This window comes from Paralichthys olivaceus, chromosome 16, assembly GCF_024713975.1.
Source record: "Paralichthys olivaceus isolate ysfri-2021 chromosome 16, ASM2471397v2, whole genome shotgun sequence".
NCBI classification, from domain to species: domain Eukaryota; kingdom Metazoa; phylum Chordata; class Actinopteri; order Pleuronectiformes; family Paralichthyidae; genus Paralichthys; species Paralichthys olivaceus.
In genome coordinates this window covers 19,127,920-19,147,621 of record NC_091108.1, presented here as the reverse complement: position 1 = coordinate 19,147,621, position 19,702 = coordinate 19,127,920, and the positions used below count along the sequence as shown (strand labels likewise).

The window sequence follows — 19,702 nt, the reverse complement described above, 5'->3', positions numbered from 1 at the left end:
CAGAGGGGGGCAGGGTCGGCTTGACCCTAACACTGACATTAATTATCCAATAGGAATATCTCTATCTCTAGATTTCTTTATTTTACACGTTATTCTCTCTGTTAAGTTTTTATGTGGAGATATAATTTTAACTTGCTTGTTTTCTTCTGTTGTCTCTGCGTAAATAGATATCAGAGAGGTTCAGTTTAAGACAGTCTCTTTGTGCCATTTATATTTACAGTTTGTTACCAACAGCAAACATGTAAACTCTCTTGTTGCTGGCTAGAAGAATGCAACAGGGGAATTGGAGATGGATGGAGAGAGAGAGAGAGAGAGAGAGAGACTAAAGGGATTAACATGTATCAGTTGAAGCAAATGTCTCTCATCCCATTGCTGGTGATCGTCACAGAAGCCCAGCGTTCCTCCACAGGGAAACACAGGATTAGTTTCCAACCAAGACGACGACCTGTTCCTCTGCTTTCCACAGGACAACTTCAACGTTAACGTCGACTCAACTCTTCAAATAATCGATTCAAACTGCCTGTCTGGGTGCCGACGTCATGATTACACAATGGGACGGTCATAGCTTGTGGTGCCTGTGTGCTGACTTGTAGGTTTAGCTGCACTTTGGAAACCATGGATGCTCTTGGGCCTGTCAAACTCGATTTAATTGGAAATGTGACGCTGAAGAACCCATCCAAGAAGAATATGTGTGACATTTTATTTCTATTGACTGTGTTTGGTCACTTCATTAGTATAGACTGATGACTTCAGATCATGCACGTGATCAAATATTTGTTGGTGACATTGTGGCGTGGAGGATTTGTCACATCTGTGGAAAGCTGAAGATTTATTTGACGATGATGGAGGACTAGCAACCGGTGCTATGATCCAATGCCTCAGCTGTGACCTTTTAGAGATGAAAAGGGGTTAAGGTCAGGATCCTAGCAAGATTAATTGACGTCTGGGATGAGACGCTGTATTACGGCGGGCCAGTGGACATAAGCTCTAGGTCCTCCTAGAGATGTCCTGTGTCCTGGCACTCCACAATAATTTTAAAAAGTGTGTGGGGGAGGTTTTAAATGGTGTTAATAACGCAGGAGCAAATTGAAGGTTCAAAGGTTCGAGAGAATGGCGCGACTGGAGCAGCTGGATTTGGCGAGATTGAGTTTAGGAACAATAAAATGGACATGGAGACACCTGTCATGTCCATCACTAAGGTTGATGAAGATGGGGATGGCAGCGAGGTATCAGGAGAGGACGATCATGAGGAGAGTGAGGTTGATTACACACGCAACTACTGGGAAGATGAGGACGATATCTACCAGGAGTTTGAGGAGCTGGACTTCGAGGCTCTGCCAGATCTCTTGGACACGCGGAGCATCGCTTCGGACGACTCCTTCTATCCCCCAGACAATTCAGTCATGTCGGACATGTACCGCTCACCAAGCCCTGAGTCCATCTCCTTCTTCAAGGCATGCTGCAACAACAACGCCATCATCGCCAAGATCATGATCAGACAAGGAGTGATCGAGGAGGAAGTGAGGGAGACAGATAGGAACAGAAGAGTAGGTGGTTTAATGCATGCTGAGGGTTTGTTTTTCTCTACTCACTTGAAACTATACCATCATAGTGGAAACCAAAGAAACTTCAATGTTCTCCACTGGAAACCACATGGCGTTACATAGTGTCCTAGAAGAATTATATTTATTTTCCCAATGAATTATGAAGGGCTTCAGGTTCCATATATATTTCACTTTTTAACAAGCAGGCATTGTTTTCTTTTCATTCTTAAATGTAATGTTGATCACTTTAGTAACAACGTGAATAATTCATCTGGAAAAGATCAGGTCAACCAATGTAAATTTGTACCAACATAGTGTTGGTTGCAAAATAGTCAGCAGAAGTGTAAAGTGAAGTACGGCTGAAACACATTCACTTGTCAAATCCTTCAAATGTTGGATTAAGCCAATATATTTTGATTGCTGACGTCCAATATTCATGGAGTTCATGTACAGCTGAGGAACTGATGTGTACTAGGAGCATTAGTCCTTCATCACTGCAGGCATATATATATATATATATATATATATATATATATATATGTATGTATATACATATATATATATATACATACATACGTACATACATACAATCACATATCTGGTGTTCTAATATGTTTCATGACTGTATAATGAAGCATAGGACACACATTGACCCTGGGTGAACAGTTTTCCTCGGGCCAGCAGATCCTGGAGCAGCTCCAGGAGCCACTAAAGGTCACATCTTGAAGGAGGGTTCAGAGCAGTTGGTTAAGCCTCCAGTGACAGATGGGGAGTGTAAAGTGCACAGTCGCAGTGTCAAGAAGAAGCTTGTCATCAGGGCTCAGCTTTTAACAGGCTCTCAAAGACATTGACCTGAGCCCTGAGTGAGAGATACAATGTGTGCATATAGAGCTGGAACACATAGAGGGATTGACCAAGGCACTCATATTTATACTGGCCTATATGAGTGCACTATTATCTGTTGTGCTCCAATTGTTCACCTGTAGTGTAATTGCAACTCCTACATTGAACCAGTGTGTTGCAATTATCATTGTGTTAATTTACAATGCAGATAATCTCATATTTGTCAGTCTACAGGGGAAGTTTGGAAAAGTGAATTCATGCATTTAAAGGTCCAGTGTGTAAGATTGAGGTGAAAGGGAACTATTGGCAGAAATTTAATGTAGAATAATCTTCATGATGTTTTCACTAGTTCGTTTCATCTAAGTTGTATGAATTGTTGTTTTATTTACCCCAGAAAAGGTCCTTTATATTTAAATACTTTATATTTACATCGAGGGGACCCTCTCTATGGAGGCTGCCATGTTTTTTACATGAGTCCAGCTAAAGGCTACCACAGGTTCTTTTTCATGTTTGGAAGGAGAGGGTGAGGTGAGGGGTGTTCAGCTGCAATATGCAATTTCAACACTAGATATCACACAATTCTACACACTGTACCTTTAAATCATGCTCAAATTGTATGTATCAACTTCGTCTCTATCCAAAGGTGGAATGGTATATTTACATTGGGTTAAGGCATTATTCATAATTAGTCGATTAGTAGATACCGAACCCCGAAGTGTCCCTTCTCATAGAGGAAAGTGCTGCACGTAGATACACTGTATGGATAGGTGAATCTTAAACTGGACTGTAAAGAGCTTTGACTGGTCATCAAGACTAGAAAAGGGCTGTTTAAAAACAGACCATTTACCATATGTAACTCAATCCCTTTTGCTCTGGAAAAAAATATTAAAATATCATGAATTACCCCAATTCCCAACATCAACAATGATATAACAGTTACTTTAAGTGCAAATCAACCAGTAGTAATTCGGACAGTTTAATGCTTGGTCAATGACAACTCCATCTGGAGACCAGTGGTGTGCCTGAACATTCTATTACCGTGTCACTATCTGTTTTGGCCAACACTGTAACTTGCAGCCTTTACTTTACTTGCAAGCAGGATGACCAACAAGAATTATTTCTTTTTATAAGAGTCCCTGCAATGATTTTCTCCTGAGGGGAAATATGGTGGTGCAACCGTAAAAAAAAGTTTCACTGTGGCCGGGAGGAACAAAATTGGGTGTTTTTAAAAGCCAAAATCAATCACAGTCAAAGAGAAGAGGAAGAAGAAACTCAGGCACTGTTGTTTTTGTGTTTCAGTCTGGCCTAATTGTGGCGTGTTACCATGGCTACGTGGATGTGGTCATCGCCCTCTCTCAGTGCCCGTATCTGGATGTCAACTGGCAGGATAATGAGGGCAACACTGCTCTCATCACGGCAGCGCAAGCAGGTAAACACACTTTGGGCCTTTGAATTGACCACCTATATGTAGATTGTCTCATTTTCTAAACTTCTATTTGATGAAAACAAATCCAAGAAACAATCAAAGCAAATCTCTTAATATCAGCAGCATTGTTAGTGTTAGTATTCTTAATGATGCCCCTACCAGCATGGAAAATATCACTTATTAGCCTCATCAGTTCCCACTCAGACTGTGGGAGCATGTACACACTGTGCCTGGTTGAGACTCACCCCCCTGTCTTGATCTTGGCCTGTATATTAAAATGGTTGACTTTTTTATGCTTAGGACCAGTGGCTTATGTGGCTAATATTAGCCTATGTTAGCATTAGTGACATTACAGTGAGTCAATATGCTGACTCAGTGACTCTGTCCTTGTGCTACATGGTTACTTCACATTTAAAGTTGTATCTCAGGTCAGGTCTCCAAAAAGAGCTTAAAATCAACTCAATGTAAAATCTGCAGTTTATTGTGTTTTCCCTTTTTCTTTCATCTTCTTGTATGTGCAGCCATCAGTTGTATCACTAATGCTGCAAAAACTGTGCAACAGAGCAACAAGCATGAGCAGCAACCAGATTAGATGACACATGTAGGCTGAGGCCAAGGTTGAGCCATCAAGCATGTTGTAATGGAAGTTTTCTGGAAGCTGGTTAGAGGAGAACTCAGGCAGCAGCTGATGTCTTATGCAGAAGATTTAAATGTAGACTTGATGCATCAAGGAGACCAGAAGGTGCAACAATATACAAACACTTAAAGAGTAACATGAGCAATTGTCACCCCCAAGTCTGGAGATGTCTCCCAAAGCGTCCCCATATATCTCCCTCTACTTGTGTCACCCATTCTAATGCTTTTCCTTGGTGAGACAAGCAACGATCTATGCAACAAAAATAAAACTACAAACTATTTCTATGATCCTGTAACAGTTTTTTTCTGTAATTTGTGGCTGCTGTTCGAACAGAAGTATAATGTCACTTTAGCTGGTGATTCCCTCTTTTCTGACATGGAAAGATGTGATAGACTTGTAACAGAAAAACTTAAACTTACATAAAAAGAAAAGAGAAAACTGAAATGTACTGTGATGGCCCACAAAGTGACTTCCTGTTCATGTTACTCCTTGAAGGAGTCTGGGTGGGTCGTCAGAGTAACTGATTGCATCTGAGAGGTGGGAGGAGCAAAAAGCATAAAGGGGTTGCTTCCCCAGTCTGTTCTCTTTCTCCCTGGGCAGCTGCCACCTGACATCATGGCCTCTGTATTGGTTTAGTTTGGTTTGTTTCTACATTTGTTTCAACACTCTCACCTACACTTTCCCTCACGCACACACGCCTTACACTGCTGATACTCACCATACTTGCATACTTCATCGTTTGGATTTATTTCTTTGGTTATTTGAATAAATCACGTTGTTTCGGCCTTATCGGTGTGTGCGTGATTTCCCTGTTGTTACAACCTTGAGCCAAGCTGTAACAAGTGGGGGCTCGTCCGGGAATCACACGATCCCTTTTCTGGTTAGTGTTCTTCAGTGGTTAATGGTTCCCGTTGTGGGGTAAGTAGCCTAGTACTGCATATTGTGGGGAGAACCTAAACTTTTTTTTTTTTTTTTTTTGAGCCAAGCTGTAACAGTACTTTTCATGCACACAAGTGAAGTTTTTATATCTCCTCTCTCTTGCCAGCAGTGAGACTAATGGAGTCATCTTGAGTAAGTGTATTTGAGTGAGACAGTCATGCTGACATGTTCACACCGACAGGGATCCATACAAAGATTATTCAGAGAAGATAGAGCACTCACTGAGATTCTTTCTCCTCCATTTACCACAGTGTGGTCCTTTCTACATTAACGTCCCCACACAACTGTGATCACTTAGGATGCACACATATGTTTGACATATCACATCTGTGTCACATGTGTGCATTTATAAACCCATCATTAGTGAAGCCTTTCTTTACATCAGGTAATCATCCTTGTAATCTAACATCTAATATCCAATATCCCTCCTAAAGAGACATTTGACCTTTTAAACATTTCTCTCCCCCACTACTTTAACTTTAATGCATAATTGACAGTGGTAGAAACTTCAGTGCAGAGAATTAACTTTGAAAATTGGTCTAAACTAAAGCTCCAATCGTATTATGAGGTCTGGTGCCTGCAAGAATCCCTGTTATTTGCCAGCATTATCGTCGCTAAGGTAATTTCATAGTGATGCAGCCACATGTATCAGACACAGCGACGCAGCCTCTCATCTGCTAACGATGATGAATGGCTCACTGTGGCCTGTGATGAATAGCTGCAGACTACTCTTCATTTTCTGCTCCATTAAAAAAAGTATTGATCCCCTTTCATGACAGAGTACTCTGCAACACCTCGGGGGAACAGTGACCAAGACTGGGATTCCTGCAGCAAAGTGGTCATCAGAGAGAGGAGAAAAACTTTTACTCGCTCTTTACTAAAGGAGGAAAATATCGAGACATCTGGAGTTAACATTCAAGATTTGAAAGAATTATTACTGTGCAACTCAATGTAATGAAAGTTACAGCTGTAGTCCCTTTATGCTGCTTTCAACAAAGTTGTATAAATTAATGAATAAATGATCCAGTCTTAGTTTTTTGTGGATCAGTGATCTTGCAGCGTGAGGAAAGAGTCTGGTGATCAGGCAGTGGACACTTATCGTACACGGCAAAGAGCAGCAGGGTGAACAGGCTGAGTAGCTGGGATGTGTGAAATCCCTCATGTCTGGTACGGTGAAGCAGTTCAGACTGTTTTATTCTGTCAGGTCAACGAGGGAGTCATGAAGTGAATGTTTAAGAAAGTGTGGTGGATGGTAAAAAGCTGCAGTTTGACTTCAAGTTCCATTAGTCACAGGGAGGATACTGATAAAACAACGCAAAGAGAAAGTTTGATGGGGATGAGACATTACGATAAGACAAGTAATAAAAAATAAATCAATGCACTTTGTAGTAGTGTTGCTGGGAAAATATAAAACGAATTACTGCTTTTAAATCACTAGTTAATGCTCTTGAGTTTTATGTTCTTTGTTGTGTGTATTAATTGTGCTCAAGTGTGAGATATTTCAGTTTAGACAGTTTAGACAAGTGGTGGACTGACTGACTGACCAATATTAAGCCACATCCACTGGTATGGGTCCAATTTTCACTGTTGGCCTCATAGCAAAATTGTCTTGGCACAGATTTGGCCCAGCGTACTGCAGGGGATGATGGTACTTGGATGGTGCGCTTCTGTTTGCCAGATCTAGGCCACAAGTAAGCAATACCACATGTCAACCAGAGGTGCCAAAGGTCACTTGAGTTGTTTTTTGCTATTTGGGCCAAATTCATCTTTAACCATGTGGGCCACTTTAGGTTCACATCCAGATTACACCTTGCTTAATTGGCCAATATTTGTTTTTGGGATATTTGGGCACACTATTTTACAAGTGGCTCACGTCCATTTTGTTCAGCCACAAGAAGGCCAGAAGTGTTGCATCATTGCCTGAGGTGGCCCACATCCATGTATATATATATATATACATAAGAGTTGTGTATTAAGAAAACAAACTTTTCACACTGTTTCTCTCAAAATGTTCAAAGTGAGATTCGAGAGTTTGTAATATCGATTGTGTTGTGTGAATGAAAGAAAAGCAAATCCAATGTCAGAAGACGCTACGTAGAGACATGTCCAGGTCTAAATGACCGTTCCATGTCTCTCTCTGTCCTGCAGGTCATGTGTTCATCTGCAACTATCTGCTGAACTACTTCCCTGGGTTGGACATTGAGAGGAGGAACTGTCACGGTTTCACAGCTCTGATGAAGGCGGCCATGCAGGGTCGAGCTGAGTGTACCCGGGCTCTCATGCTGGCTGGTGAGTGTAACTTAATTTCTGCTTATGCAGAAGAACACAAGCAGAGTAAATGAGCATCAAATTCTAGAAACTACATATTCTGATTTGTTTTGACCCATGAGGAGAAAGTGTGTGAGTCTGTGATATTGGGCTACATAAAATCTTATATGTAAGGGAAAATGTATGCATAAAGTTAATCACATTTAATGTTTGAAATCAATTGTAAATTGACTGTATTTATATATTCATGTCATATATAGTTATATTGTATTTATAGAATTTCTTATTAACCACTCAGCGTTTTTACAACACAAGTTGCCTGCACCCATTCACTCTACATGCAACACTTTTTTATTACATACTTTCATACACTGTGGGTATAGTCTTCAGGGGCATTAAAGGGTTCAGTATCTTGCCCAAGGACACTTCTGAAAGCACACTGAAGGAGCCAGGAATCAAACCATCGACCTTCCAGTTAGTGGATGACCCACTCAATCTCCTGAGCCACATCCAAATCTTTGCACATGTTCAACAGATTACTGAACAGCTGCAGTCACAGACTTTCCCTTGATCATCTCCATAAATCTTCACGTTTCCAGGAAGTGATATTCAGGCTCAGGACAACAGCCGCAGTCTGACTCCCAGGGAGTGGGCTCTGTACACGGGTCGCTATGAGACAGCCAACCTGATGGACCGTTTGATGTTGAAGCCCTGTGCCGAGCAGTTCTGTGACTCCTTCTCTCTGGAGTGGCCCATTTTGGAGGTTAATACATTCTTTATGACCTCAAATTTAAATTGTGTTCTTTTTCAAGTCGTTTCTTTTAAACCACAATGTTTGATGCTCTTGTGCAGGAGCTGGTGGACCAGGCCCGAGCACCAAAGTCCTGCTGGAGGCGTTTGATCAACTTTCTCTCCTGCTGCCCTTATAGGTTTTACATCAACAACAAGGTAAAACCTCTGGATGAGGGTGTTCTCGACCACATGGTCCAGATCACCACCAGTATCTCCTGCCCGCTCATTGCCACAGCCTGCAGAACAGTGTGCCCGGGCAGCCCGCCGTGCGTCGGGAAGCGTCGTCACGCTGTGCAGGAGATTCTGAGGAGGCATCGTGTGGCTCAGCTGAAGCACTTGGGCCCGGAGAGACTGAACAACTATAAGAGATTATTCCAGAACTCACGGGTCCTCCTCATTCCCAAGGCGAGGGATCGGAGGGCCAGCCTGCAGAATCAGCTGCTCAGTGAAGTGGCCATGGCGTCCTCGGTGGCCTTTAGACGAGCCAGTCTCCTGCCACTCAATATGCTGAGAAGGAGCAGTGTGCGGCCGGGCATCACGGTGCCCAAAGTGAGGCTCTGCAAGGCCCCGGCTCCGAACTTTAAACCGGAGAAATGCAGACGGAGCAATAACCACAACCAGCTGCAGATTCCCAAGTGGGATTACAAGATGAAGAGAATAGAGAGGAGGCAAGAACAGGAGAGGCAGACACTGTTAACTCTGACCAGGAGGAGTTGAGGACAGAAGGGACGAGGACAGAGCACGATGAGTGACTACAGCAATCCAATGGATCACATGATGCAGTGTACGCAAAAGTAATGAATATAACGGATCATTTCCACGCCTGTTTTCTGAGATTGCCGACATTGTTGGATTTGTTGCCTTGTTTCTACTTGAGTTCATACATATTTGTAAAAGCACAATTTGTGATGCAGTATGTGAGCGATACAGGTGCTCAGGAAAAACATCCACGGTGTAGGTATGTATGAGTTCCTCAGTGGCACAGGCAGCTCAAATATATGGTAAAATCATTGGCCTGTGGCAAAAGGTACCAAAGACAATGAAGTGTGAGGGTTTCAGAAATGAAGAGCTCAGCTGATGGTCTCCATCCTGTGGTCTGGTGAAGCCTCAGAACATTTTCTACCGAGCTGCAAACATACTCATTATAGAACGTTACAGACTGGTGAAGGGAAGTTTTATTCTAATGACCTTGAAACTGGAAAAGTACATGCTGCATTTTCCCTCATATAAATAAAACCTATGGGAACCTTTGGTAAAAAATGGCCTGATGTAGCATTTCTGCTGGAATGTATGCAGCTGAAGTATTTTGAAATGTATTGATACTAAGCTGGAACCTCACAAAATGTCACCCCCTTAAGAGAAATCGGAGTGACTGAGAAAAAGATGAAATGAATATAAAGATGTTTCATTGGGAGGGAAGAACAGAACAGATAGAGAATACTGCAACATTTCTGAATGGTTTCTATACAACTAACACATACACATCTAGAGCTGGATGAAATGGGTGTTTTGGATGAAGAAGCGCTTGATTTATCAACATCAGCAGCAGAGTGGAGGTTTAAGTTTGGGCTGTAAAACTATAATAAAAGTGCTTTGGTTAAAATTGGGGATAGTAGTTTTTATTTAATGTGAATAAATGTAACTTTTTCTTTGTTCAAACAGAACCATTGGTTCTGTGAGTGTCTGTAGAGAAGGAGCCAGTGTCCCCAGGTCCTCTCGTGTGGATTCATCTCCCAGGTTCAGTTCGGGAGGCTACTAATTGTTGTTTTCTTTACCCTAGAATGGGCCTTTTGTATTTAAATACTTTATATTTACATTGAAGGGGTCCTCTCCACAGAGGCTGCCAGCTTCACCACTAGATGTCATTAAATCCTACACACTGAACCTTTAAATCCTTCCCCTGCAGCCACACAGCAGATAGTGGATTGTGATGGTGGTGGCAGCTGATCGTAGATGATGGTTACAACTAGATTACATAGATTTACTATACGCCTGCCTTCATAACATACCTCTGACATTACAACTGTCCTGGCTGCTCCCTTCATCCCTGTCAGACATTTTCTTATGTACAAATACTTTTAACATTGATTTCACCGCTCCATCTATGTCAGACACTGTCTTTTCTCATGAATGTTGTAAATATTGTTATTTTGTCACACGTGACTGTCAGAGGTTTCTACATTTTTGAGGATGTTGAGGATTAGGGTCAGAGGATGTCCGACTTTATTAAGGCCTATATGAGACAAATAGTGATTTATGAATATGGGCAATACAAACAAAATGTTTGTTTGATTGATAAACAGAACCATAAAACAAGTTTAAAACACGTTTAATAAGGATGTAGTCTGCATCCACAATGGATATTGTACTACAGGATCACATATTTCTGGTACAAAACAAATATGTTGTCTGCAAATATTTCTTCAAATATTTTTGGTATCAACATATTTTTAACTAGCTGTATACTTAAATCAGCAACATCTACGGAAAATGTAATTTGTCTTTGTTTTTATTGTTTTTATTTATATATTATTTGTATAGAAATCCTACATCTTTAAGAAAGTTGAAAAGAAAGAGTTAAATACTGAGGGGAAACAAAAAACTGCAACAAGACAAGAGGCCAAACTAAGTAAAAAAAGTACCTGTACTGAATGAGGTTTATAAGGTGGAACAAAGTGGACTCAAACGGTAGATGAGCATTAAAAGGACAGAATCGGGGCTCAGACAGGCAGCAGGGTGACAGCCAGTCTGAGGACGGAGAAAGGAGCTGCGACAGCGTGTCCAAATGAAGATTTGTGAGAGGCTGCAGCGGCAGAGGGCCACAGGAAAGGATCGCTGAGCATGCAGCAGAAAGCCAGGAAGCTGTTTAACACTGATACGTAGTACAACAGGTATTTGCGAGGGAGAGCAGTGCTTCTGCTCCAGCTGAGCTGAGCTGAGGAGTCAGATCACACAGGCTTTGTAAAGGCTTTGTGGAGAATTTCAAAAGCAGAGCCAAAAATAAACAGCTTAGCGGAGACTTGCTGACTTCCTAAATAATCACATAAGATAGTGCACTTTTGGTGCTGCTGTCCTGTCCTGCATCCATGTCCTGCTCTGTGAACACAGGACCAGCATGTTAGAAGAGCTGTTAGAAGATTCAGATGCTCTGTAATAAGTAAAGATAAGTGAGAAAAATATGAAAAGTGATGAGGTTTTTGTCTTCTATGGTGGCAACATACAGGAAATTGTTTGCAAACTTGGATATGAGGATATGAGCCCTTCATTGAGCTGATGTTCATTTGGTGCTGTGAGGCAGAAAACCCCAAAATACTTAATACCCCCTCAATATTCTATATTTCTTGATAAAACCTGCTTTGATAAGTCACAAATTAGAGAAAACCACAGGGATGTATGGGCTCTGACCTGTTTGTCTCAGACTGAGCTGGTCTGGACCAGACAGACTGCTGGTGTCTATAGGGAGGAGAGTGGATACACCCCCCCCCCTCTCTCTTTTCTGTTCCCCTCACTGATACAGCTGCAGGTGAATTTTCTCACTGACGTCTCTGTAACCAGCCTCCTCTCACAGCTGAGACCATCTGTTAGAATTAATTGGATTTCAGGAGCCAAGATGCACAACTCGGACTCAGACACAGAGTAAAACGTGACATGGCACAGTTTATTGTAAAAATGTGCAACCAAACTGAGGGTGGAGGGGACATTGACGGAGACCCGAGTGAAGTACGGGGGCGGCAGGAATCAGGTTTGCTGATGAACCAGATTGATCTCAGGTGTGCTTGATAATGTGGAGGAGTGTGGCCTGACAGCCACGGAAACTGAACTCAAAGGAGATACAGGAAAACAACTAAACAGCAGCTAGGAGAGAGACGTTCTGCCACATCCTGACACAATCAACAAAAGACAAGAGAGGAGATGATCCACTCGTCTTGTGTCCACCTGTCCTAACGTCCAGTAGGAGACTAACTGCAGACACTATTCAGGGCTGAGCACATGATCCCACCACTGCTTCACATGTGTCACATTCTAAAATGTCAACTGTACTTTTTTAATTGTACATATCATTACCCTAAAAATAATTAGTCACAGAAAATGACACATCGGCAAACAGTCTGGAGGAGCTGGGGGTCGAACTACCAACTTTGGTGAACAACCCTGTGTACCCCTTGATAGATAGATCTTTGATTATAAGTGATCTGCTTTATAATTGTTTACAAGGAGCACATGTCTATAGGAGGTCTAGTGTAGTTGTGTTCAGACTCACTGTTAAACCTCAGAGTCACCACTGGATTCTCTGGGCACAGACAGAAACATAAAGAAAAATCTGTCAACCATGAGGAATCTGTGAAAATCTGAACTAATCATAACAAGGAACTTGTTTTCTCAAGTGTGGCTGGTGGACTAAGATATGATGATGTGGAAGATGTCCCAAACTTTATTTATTATTTATCAGCAGAGCTTGTGTGAAGGCAGCTCCAGGTGGAATTTATCAGTCCGGCCTTTAGACTCTGCAGGAGTGTGATTTTAACTGTATAAACATCCTGCTGAAGTATTTGTGGCCGAGATAAGGAAGAAAGATGCACTTTAACCCGCCTCTCATCACAGGAGCTGTGACTGACACCTCGGCCGTGCTTTGTTCCGCGCTCCGACTGTGCACGTGAAATGAAAACCACAGCGGCCCGACCCCGGCTCTCTCTGATAAAAATCGGTGCCTGTGGTGTGGTGATGAATCTGCAGCGAGCAGCTCAGCTGAACAGGCCTCAGAGACTAAAATGGCTGCCACCCTGACCTGTGCTGCAGCTGCTCTAATGACCACCAGAGGGCACTCATGTCCCTTGACAATACATGTAGATGAACTACACACATGTTCATAAGCATGTGCAGACACACATTCAGACATGGTTACATATAAAATGGACTGATCCTCTTTTCTTCTTCCTCTCGTCTCTTCTTTTGTGAAGCTGCTGGAAAGATTTCTTCTTCATGAGAAACATCTTAACATCTCATGATTTAAAAACTGGGCCACCTCTCCCCCACTATTGGATGTTTCACACTGATGCATTATACAAGCAACATAACTTCTGTGATCAAACCGGCTTTAAACTTCTGAAGACGGATGGTTTGATTTGTGTCCTGTTGTCTGTGGTGTCAAATCAGCTGGAGATTGTTTAAACATAAGAACAAATCATTTCTCACAAGTTGTCACTGTTACAAACCCCTAACAACCAGGTATTAAAGCTGAATGTGTATTTAAGGAAAGAGAATAAGCAGGACTGGTCTACCTGTGTCTCATCTATAGACTGAGTAGGTCTCAGAGTTTTTTCGACTCAGACTTGTCTCAGTCTCCTTCTGGTCTTGTCTATCAGCGTTTGGTCTTGACGGTGAGTCCAGTGACTTTTTCTTTTTGCCCTCTGTACACAGCATCACTGGCTGATCTCACATCCGGCTGGAGGGTCTGGGGTCCCACGGGGTCTCCAGGAGTCGCCATTTAGGCCTGTGTTGCCTCCATGTTCGAGGTGGGTGCAGTGCACATGCTACACTGCAGAGGTCCGCTGCATTATACTCCACACTGAGAGCAAATCTACCAGTGCTTCCAAACTGGAGCACTACCAGGCCCCATTTACTTTTTAGCTATTTGTAATTTACTTCATAAAAAAGTACCTGCTGAGCACTACATAAACTGAAACAATGACAGTATTAGAACTAGATTTTGACACAAGGTAACTGTAGGGCACGGAGCTTCATGATCATATGATAATGGAGGAATCAGTTAATGCTGTACTGGTGTAAATTCCCACACAGATTTGTCAGAAAACAAACGCCCTAAAGGCAACAAACACACAGGTCTCCAGGGCCCCCAGAGATCTGGGCCCCTGCAGCAGTTCCTGATGGTCTGTTTCCAAAATTCTTTACAGATGTATTTAGGTGATGCTTGTTTTCCATCGTGTGTCAGTGGTAACGTATCTCATGTTAGACGTGTTGCTTTATGCTTAAATGTGAAGTATTTAAAGACATGCTGCTTTTATAGTTTCCTTTTTAGAACAATCGTCATTTTTCTCACATTCTGGAAATAATATCACAAGAAAGTTACGTCTTCATCCCTGTCTGTTCGTCTATCAGTCAACAGGATTACTCAGAAACTACTGAACGGATTTTCTTGAATCTTAAGGGCCCCACCCTTAAGATTCAAGAAAATCCACTGCACAATGTTGTAGGATGGAATGTACTTTTAGTTAACATTGCTTCCTGAAAAAACCCCAAACATTTTAAACGTCTCGAAATCCAAAGAGCTACAATGCTACAGGTATGCTGCCATGCTCCTACAAAGGTGGGGAAGAAGAAGTCAAGCCAAGAAACTAGAGAGAAACGATGCTGGATCTAAAATACTTTTTAAAAATCAGCTTTGCAAATGTTGACTGAGGAATGAAATCCACACAACGTCTGTCAGACCTGAAGGGCACATACACCATGTGTTTTTGCAAGTAATGAAGAATCAAAACGTATTTATTCACAGTAAAAACACCACATTGCCAATTTAAGTGCTGCTGATTGCATCTGAGTTTTGAGAGTTGGTTTCTGAAGAACGAATTAATAAAAAAGAAAGTTTTCGCTTTGATTAGAATTTCATACATATAGCTCATCAGTTCTTTGACGACTGATGACCACTATCTATCAAATTGTGTCCCTGAATGCACCACTTTGAAAAATGGTCACTCCTTGGGACCACAGCCGCCTGAGTTTGACTGAAGAACTGATGGTTCACTGTGATGGATGAACTGTGTCAAGTGTGTGAATTTATATATTGTACTGAAGGAGAGGAACACGACCTGCCTGAGCTAAGTTAATGGTCAAACATACAAAACTCAGAAGAGTGCTAAGACCCAATGGTCCCCTTATATTCAATCTGTTCTTTCCCTTAAATATCCATGAATTATTCCCTGGGAAATCAGTGACAATGTCAGAAATGACAACATAAAACAAAGTGAAAAGAAATTTCAGGATCTGCACCAAAATTGAAAGGTCTCTTTCCAAACATGTACCATATCCTTCCACCAGTTTCATGGAAATCCATGCAGTAGTTTTTGCATAATCCTGCTAACACACAAACCAATAAATAAATAAATTAATTAAGAGCAACACAATCCTGGAAAACAACAACAAAAATAATCTCGACAAGAGAACAAACGACTCTCACAGTCAGAGGTTCTTTGATGGCCCGTTTATATTTTTTGGAGCAGTTGCAATCTGTTTGAGGCAATAGAAAGATTCACAATTCTCTTTTTAAAACACGTTTGGTCTAGCAACAAAAAAGTTTACCAATGTTATATCTTCATACAGGTCTTACAGTCAGGTTTTTCTGCCTAAGGATCACAAGGACATACATAACGTTGTCAGTTTCCAGATGCTCACTAACAAATACAGTACGTCTGCTCGTCATCCAGTGTTTCAGTGGGGACAGTTGCATCATGAGTGGTTTTTCAAGCATCAGAAGAAGACTTCTAAACAGCAGTGGGTAAAGAAAACCAGGGTCTGTTGTCACTGTTTTTGCAATTTAGCCTTTCTCGCTTACAAAAAAAATACAGAAACCATTAACCTTCAGATTTACTGACAACAAACACTCATGCGTTCATGGATGCAGTTTTTCACTCTTAAGCATAATGATACCAATTGTTCAGAATAGGGAGTTTCATGCACGGGAAACACACTTTAAAGAGGAAACAACCGTGAATGTCTTCTGTGACGTGATTTCAAACGGTCACCTGTGAGGTGTTAAAAAAAAAAAACCTCAATAGTTTTGATGTGACATGTATTTACTTGTTGTAAATACTTCTGGCGGACATAGCACCTTGTTGGACTGCTTCAGTGACAACGTGGATCCCTGGGCCCTGGTCTACTCTACTCCACATAGCAACAACATTACTACACAAAGTCGACAATTTAGTGTTTTGACCAGGAAATAAAATGTGAACGAAATTCCTACATGTTGCTGTAATTTTTTTTTTTTACAAGTATTTTACCATAATGTTGCTGCTATAAGTGACATCCACGTCTGCACATAAAAAGTATATATTTATATTTATATAATATATATCCAGACTCTATTAACAGTTTTGTCTACCATGAAGTTAGAATGGCCACCCATCTCTCAGAAAAGTTTTTTTTGTACTTCAAACATTGATTATTTTACAACACAGAAATCAACTAATTTGTACAACTTTGGAGGAAGCGAGGTTCTGTCCAGTCACAGTCCCTCTACAGTTATCTTCTTTCTTTTTTTCTTCCTTCGGTTTTTTTTGTTTTTTAGTTTTCATTTGAATTTTTCTCCCCGTTCCTGGTGCATCGGTGAGACAATTTCATCCCAGTAAAACACAGTTTAGAAAAACCAAAGCATTTACAAACTGGCATTGTTAGAACCATGAGGATGTTCCGCTAAAAGCTTCAGCAGAACTTGGACCCTTTTAACTCGACCCATTACCTCCTCCCCCTTGGCTGAGGGGGGAATAACCCATGTTTGGCACGGTTATATACACGAGGAGCACAGTTTGCTCGAAGGAACGGCTCATGGGAACAAAAAATGGGGGATTTGAGGCGTTAATGTGGGAAGATGGCTGCCAAATCCCCAAAGATAGCCTTACAAAACACGAGTTTGTCGAGGAAACAATTTGAGCTACTCTTCAGGTGTTTGGCAGCTGTTTTACTCTGTGAACGCTACCTGCAGGGCAGTAAGAGGAATACTGGATCCTTCCTACCAGAAATGATTCATTGCCTAATTCATATTCAGCGTTTTATGTGTTGACATCAGTCTGTGATATGAGTTCAGACAGTATGAGTGCACTGTGTATGTGTGTGGGTAGTAGGTGAGGGAAGTGAGGTTGACCCAGTGGCGAAAGGCCTGACATGACACAGAAAATAGTGCAATGTACAGAACACAATGCATCTTGGTAAATGTACAATGTACATCAAATACTATACAACCAGAATCCAGAATTAAAAAAGTAGAAACACAACAAAAAAAAAAAAACCTGTTCAAATGACAAAGTCCAGAAGCGTTCTTTGCCCAGAGGAGGAAACATCACACTGAAGCCATAGAAAGAAAGAAAGGTTTGTGTGACAGACGTTCTACATGTCCTACAGCTCTGCCTCTTGTGCTTCACATTACTAAAAGCCATGTTGCTATACCACATATTTACAGCTTTCTCCCACATTCCACTCGCGATCCAAAACCGTCCGTCCCTGAGTCCACTCATCCGTTTCTATCATCCATCGTCCTTCTTCATCTCAATATTACAGTAGTTCCCACTTCTTCTTTTACGCTTTTCCTTCATTTTCTCTCTCACCGCGTCCATCTCTTTTACGTGCTGTATCCAGAGGCCTTCAGGTGCATGAGGTCTTTCTGTCCGCTCAACCTTCTCCAGCAGTTGTTGATCACAAACTAAACACAGAGAGAAAATGTGTCCGTCGGTTTTTGTTGGTGGTGTGCATGCACATGCATGGCCGCTCCTCCGTTTGCCTCTGGTCCTCCTTTGTCCCTCTCTCCCTCCTTCTGAAAAGAGTATGTCCCATATTTTCTCCTCACATCTCCTTTGTTGTGCTCCATCCTCCTCTGTCGCCCTGCTGCCTACTGTATGATGCTACTCAGGAACTATGGAGGAGGATGGGGAAGAAGGGACTGTCCTCTTATCTTGTTTCCTCCATCTTTTTAAACTCATTCACTGTCCTTTTTCCCTTCGTCCATTCTCTCCCCCTCCTCCTCCACCTCCCCCCTCACACCCAGGAGTCTGGTGAGGCTGGATAGTGGCTGGTCTCGTAGTTGAGCTCACTGTAGGGCCGCGAGGCTGAGTAGAAGTCTACATAGTTGCCGGTGGACTTGAGGCCCTGCAGGTGCATGTTGAGTTCACCCTGCGGGGGGCGCCCTCCTACGTGGACCTGGTTCTCGTAGAAGGCCTGGTCCTCGTAGTTGCCGCTGTCGGGCGGCGGAGGGTTTTGGAAAGGAGGGTAGGGCTCTGATGGCAAGCCTTGACAAGAGACCTGCAAACACAGCAAAAATCTTAACTGAGAATAAAGCACTAAGCCCTCATGAAGTCAGGTACATCTGGTTTGCTCAACATGCTGAAAAAGTTAAAGACATTTTCATTTAGACAATATTACAATCGATTTAAGATGTGATGAAAAATCAGTGAGAAACTGACTTGAACTCTAGAATAATTGACTCTTCACACATGAGGAATAAAAACTTTATTACACTGTTTACTCAAACTAAAACTTAGTTTAGAGAGATTTAAAGACTAACGTTAGCATAGCACACAGCTCTCTATAAAGTCCCAACTTCAGCTGTGTGGCTACACCTATACAATATCTGTATAAATCTGAATGTAAGCGTGTGAGTGGCTAACACAAGCAAGCCAGCTAAGAACACTTTACAACAAGTTACCAGGAGCCATATATCTTAAACCACTTTTCTCAGTCTTCTGTGATTGGAAACTAAATACCTGCAGGGTCATGGACATCATCTTAATCTCCGGGACACTGTGCCCCTACTTTTAATAATTTGTTGACAAAGTGCCTAACTGATTATTAATAATAAAAAACCTGATTAGTTTAGTTCATGTCTAGTCTTGTGTGTTTTGAGCACCTTGTGTTAAGTTAAACTTCACTTATGTCTACTCTCGTCGTGCACTTCCTGTTTTATTTTGTACTCACCTTTTCCCTCTCTTTTCAGACCCTGACTTCCTCCCTTTGTGTGATTTTCCCGCCTTGGTGATCGTCTCTCCCGCCCCTGATTGGTTTCACCTGTTTTCCCCTCCCTCATGTATAAATAGTCCTCGTCTCCCTTTGTCCTGTGCCAGTTTGTCTTGGTCATTCCATGTGCGTTATGAGAGTTTCGCTTCTAAATCAAGTTTGTTTGCCTTTTCAAGTTTTTGCTCTTTTGTTTGACTGTGTGTTTTGTTACTTTTTTGATTCTCCACGAGAGCTTTTTGTTTGTGCACTTTTAGTCCTGAAATAAACCTTTTTGTTACATTCATCACCTGCTCTGAGTCGTGCATTTGAGTCCACCGGTATTCGTGTCTAAGGTCGTAACAGTCTTTGCAACAATGCATTTTGCTTTACAACAAGACTGACGCTCATGTCATGTGGAGTGTCAGTTAAACTGCTATGAAAGTGTCGTCTTATCTCTGACACCACCTCCAAAACCTTTACAAGCAAGAAAATAGAACCCAATGCTAGACACTGAGAAAAATCCACTGTCTTCCAATA

General features: G+C 41.8%; 2 protein-coding genes across 13 annotated transcripts in view; one reads left to right on the top strand and one right to left on the bottom strand.

Moving 5' to 3' along the window:
• The first annotated feature begins 356 nt into the window (after positions 1 to 356).
• On the top strand, positions 357 to 10,056 carry ankrd33bb (ankyrin repeat domain 33Bb). Its single transcript, XM_020105830.2, has 5 exons — positions 357 to 1,547; positions 3,687 to 3,816; positions 7,538 to 7,678; positions 8,257 to 8,420; positions 8,510 to 10,056. Exons 1-5 carry the CDS (start codon positions 1,062 to 1,064, stop codon positions 9,164 to 9,166), a joined length of 1,578 nt encoding a protein of 525 aa, XP_019961389.2. The 5' UTR covers positions 357 to 1,061; the 3' UTR covers positions 9,167 to 10,056.
• Positions 10,057 to 15,650: 5,594 nt separating this feature from the next.
• Positions 15,651 to 19,702, bottom strand: part of ctnnd2b (catenin (cadherin-associated protein), delta 2b) — a 154,789-nt gene continuing 150,737 nt past the window's right edge. For all 12 annotated transcript variants that reach the window (XM_069511174.1, XM_069511173.1, XM_020110668.2 and 9 more), the window contains one exon: positions 15,651 to 18,475. In XM_069511174.1, coding sequence (XP_069367275.1) covers positions 18,212 to 18,475 — 264 coding nt within the window. In that variant the 3' untranslated portion in view covers positions 15,651 to 18,211. The remainder of the gene's footprint in view (positions 18,476 to 19,702) is intronic.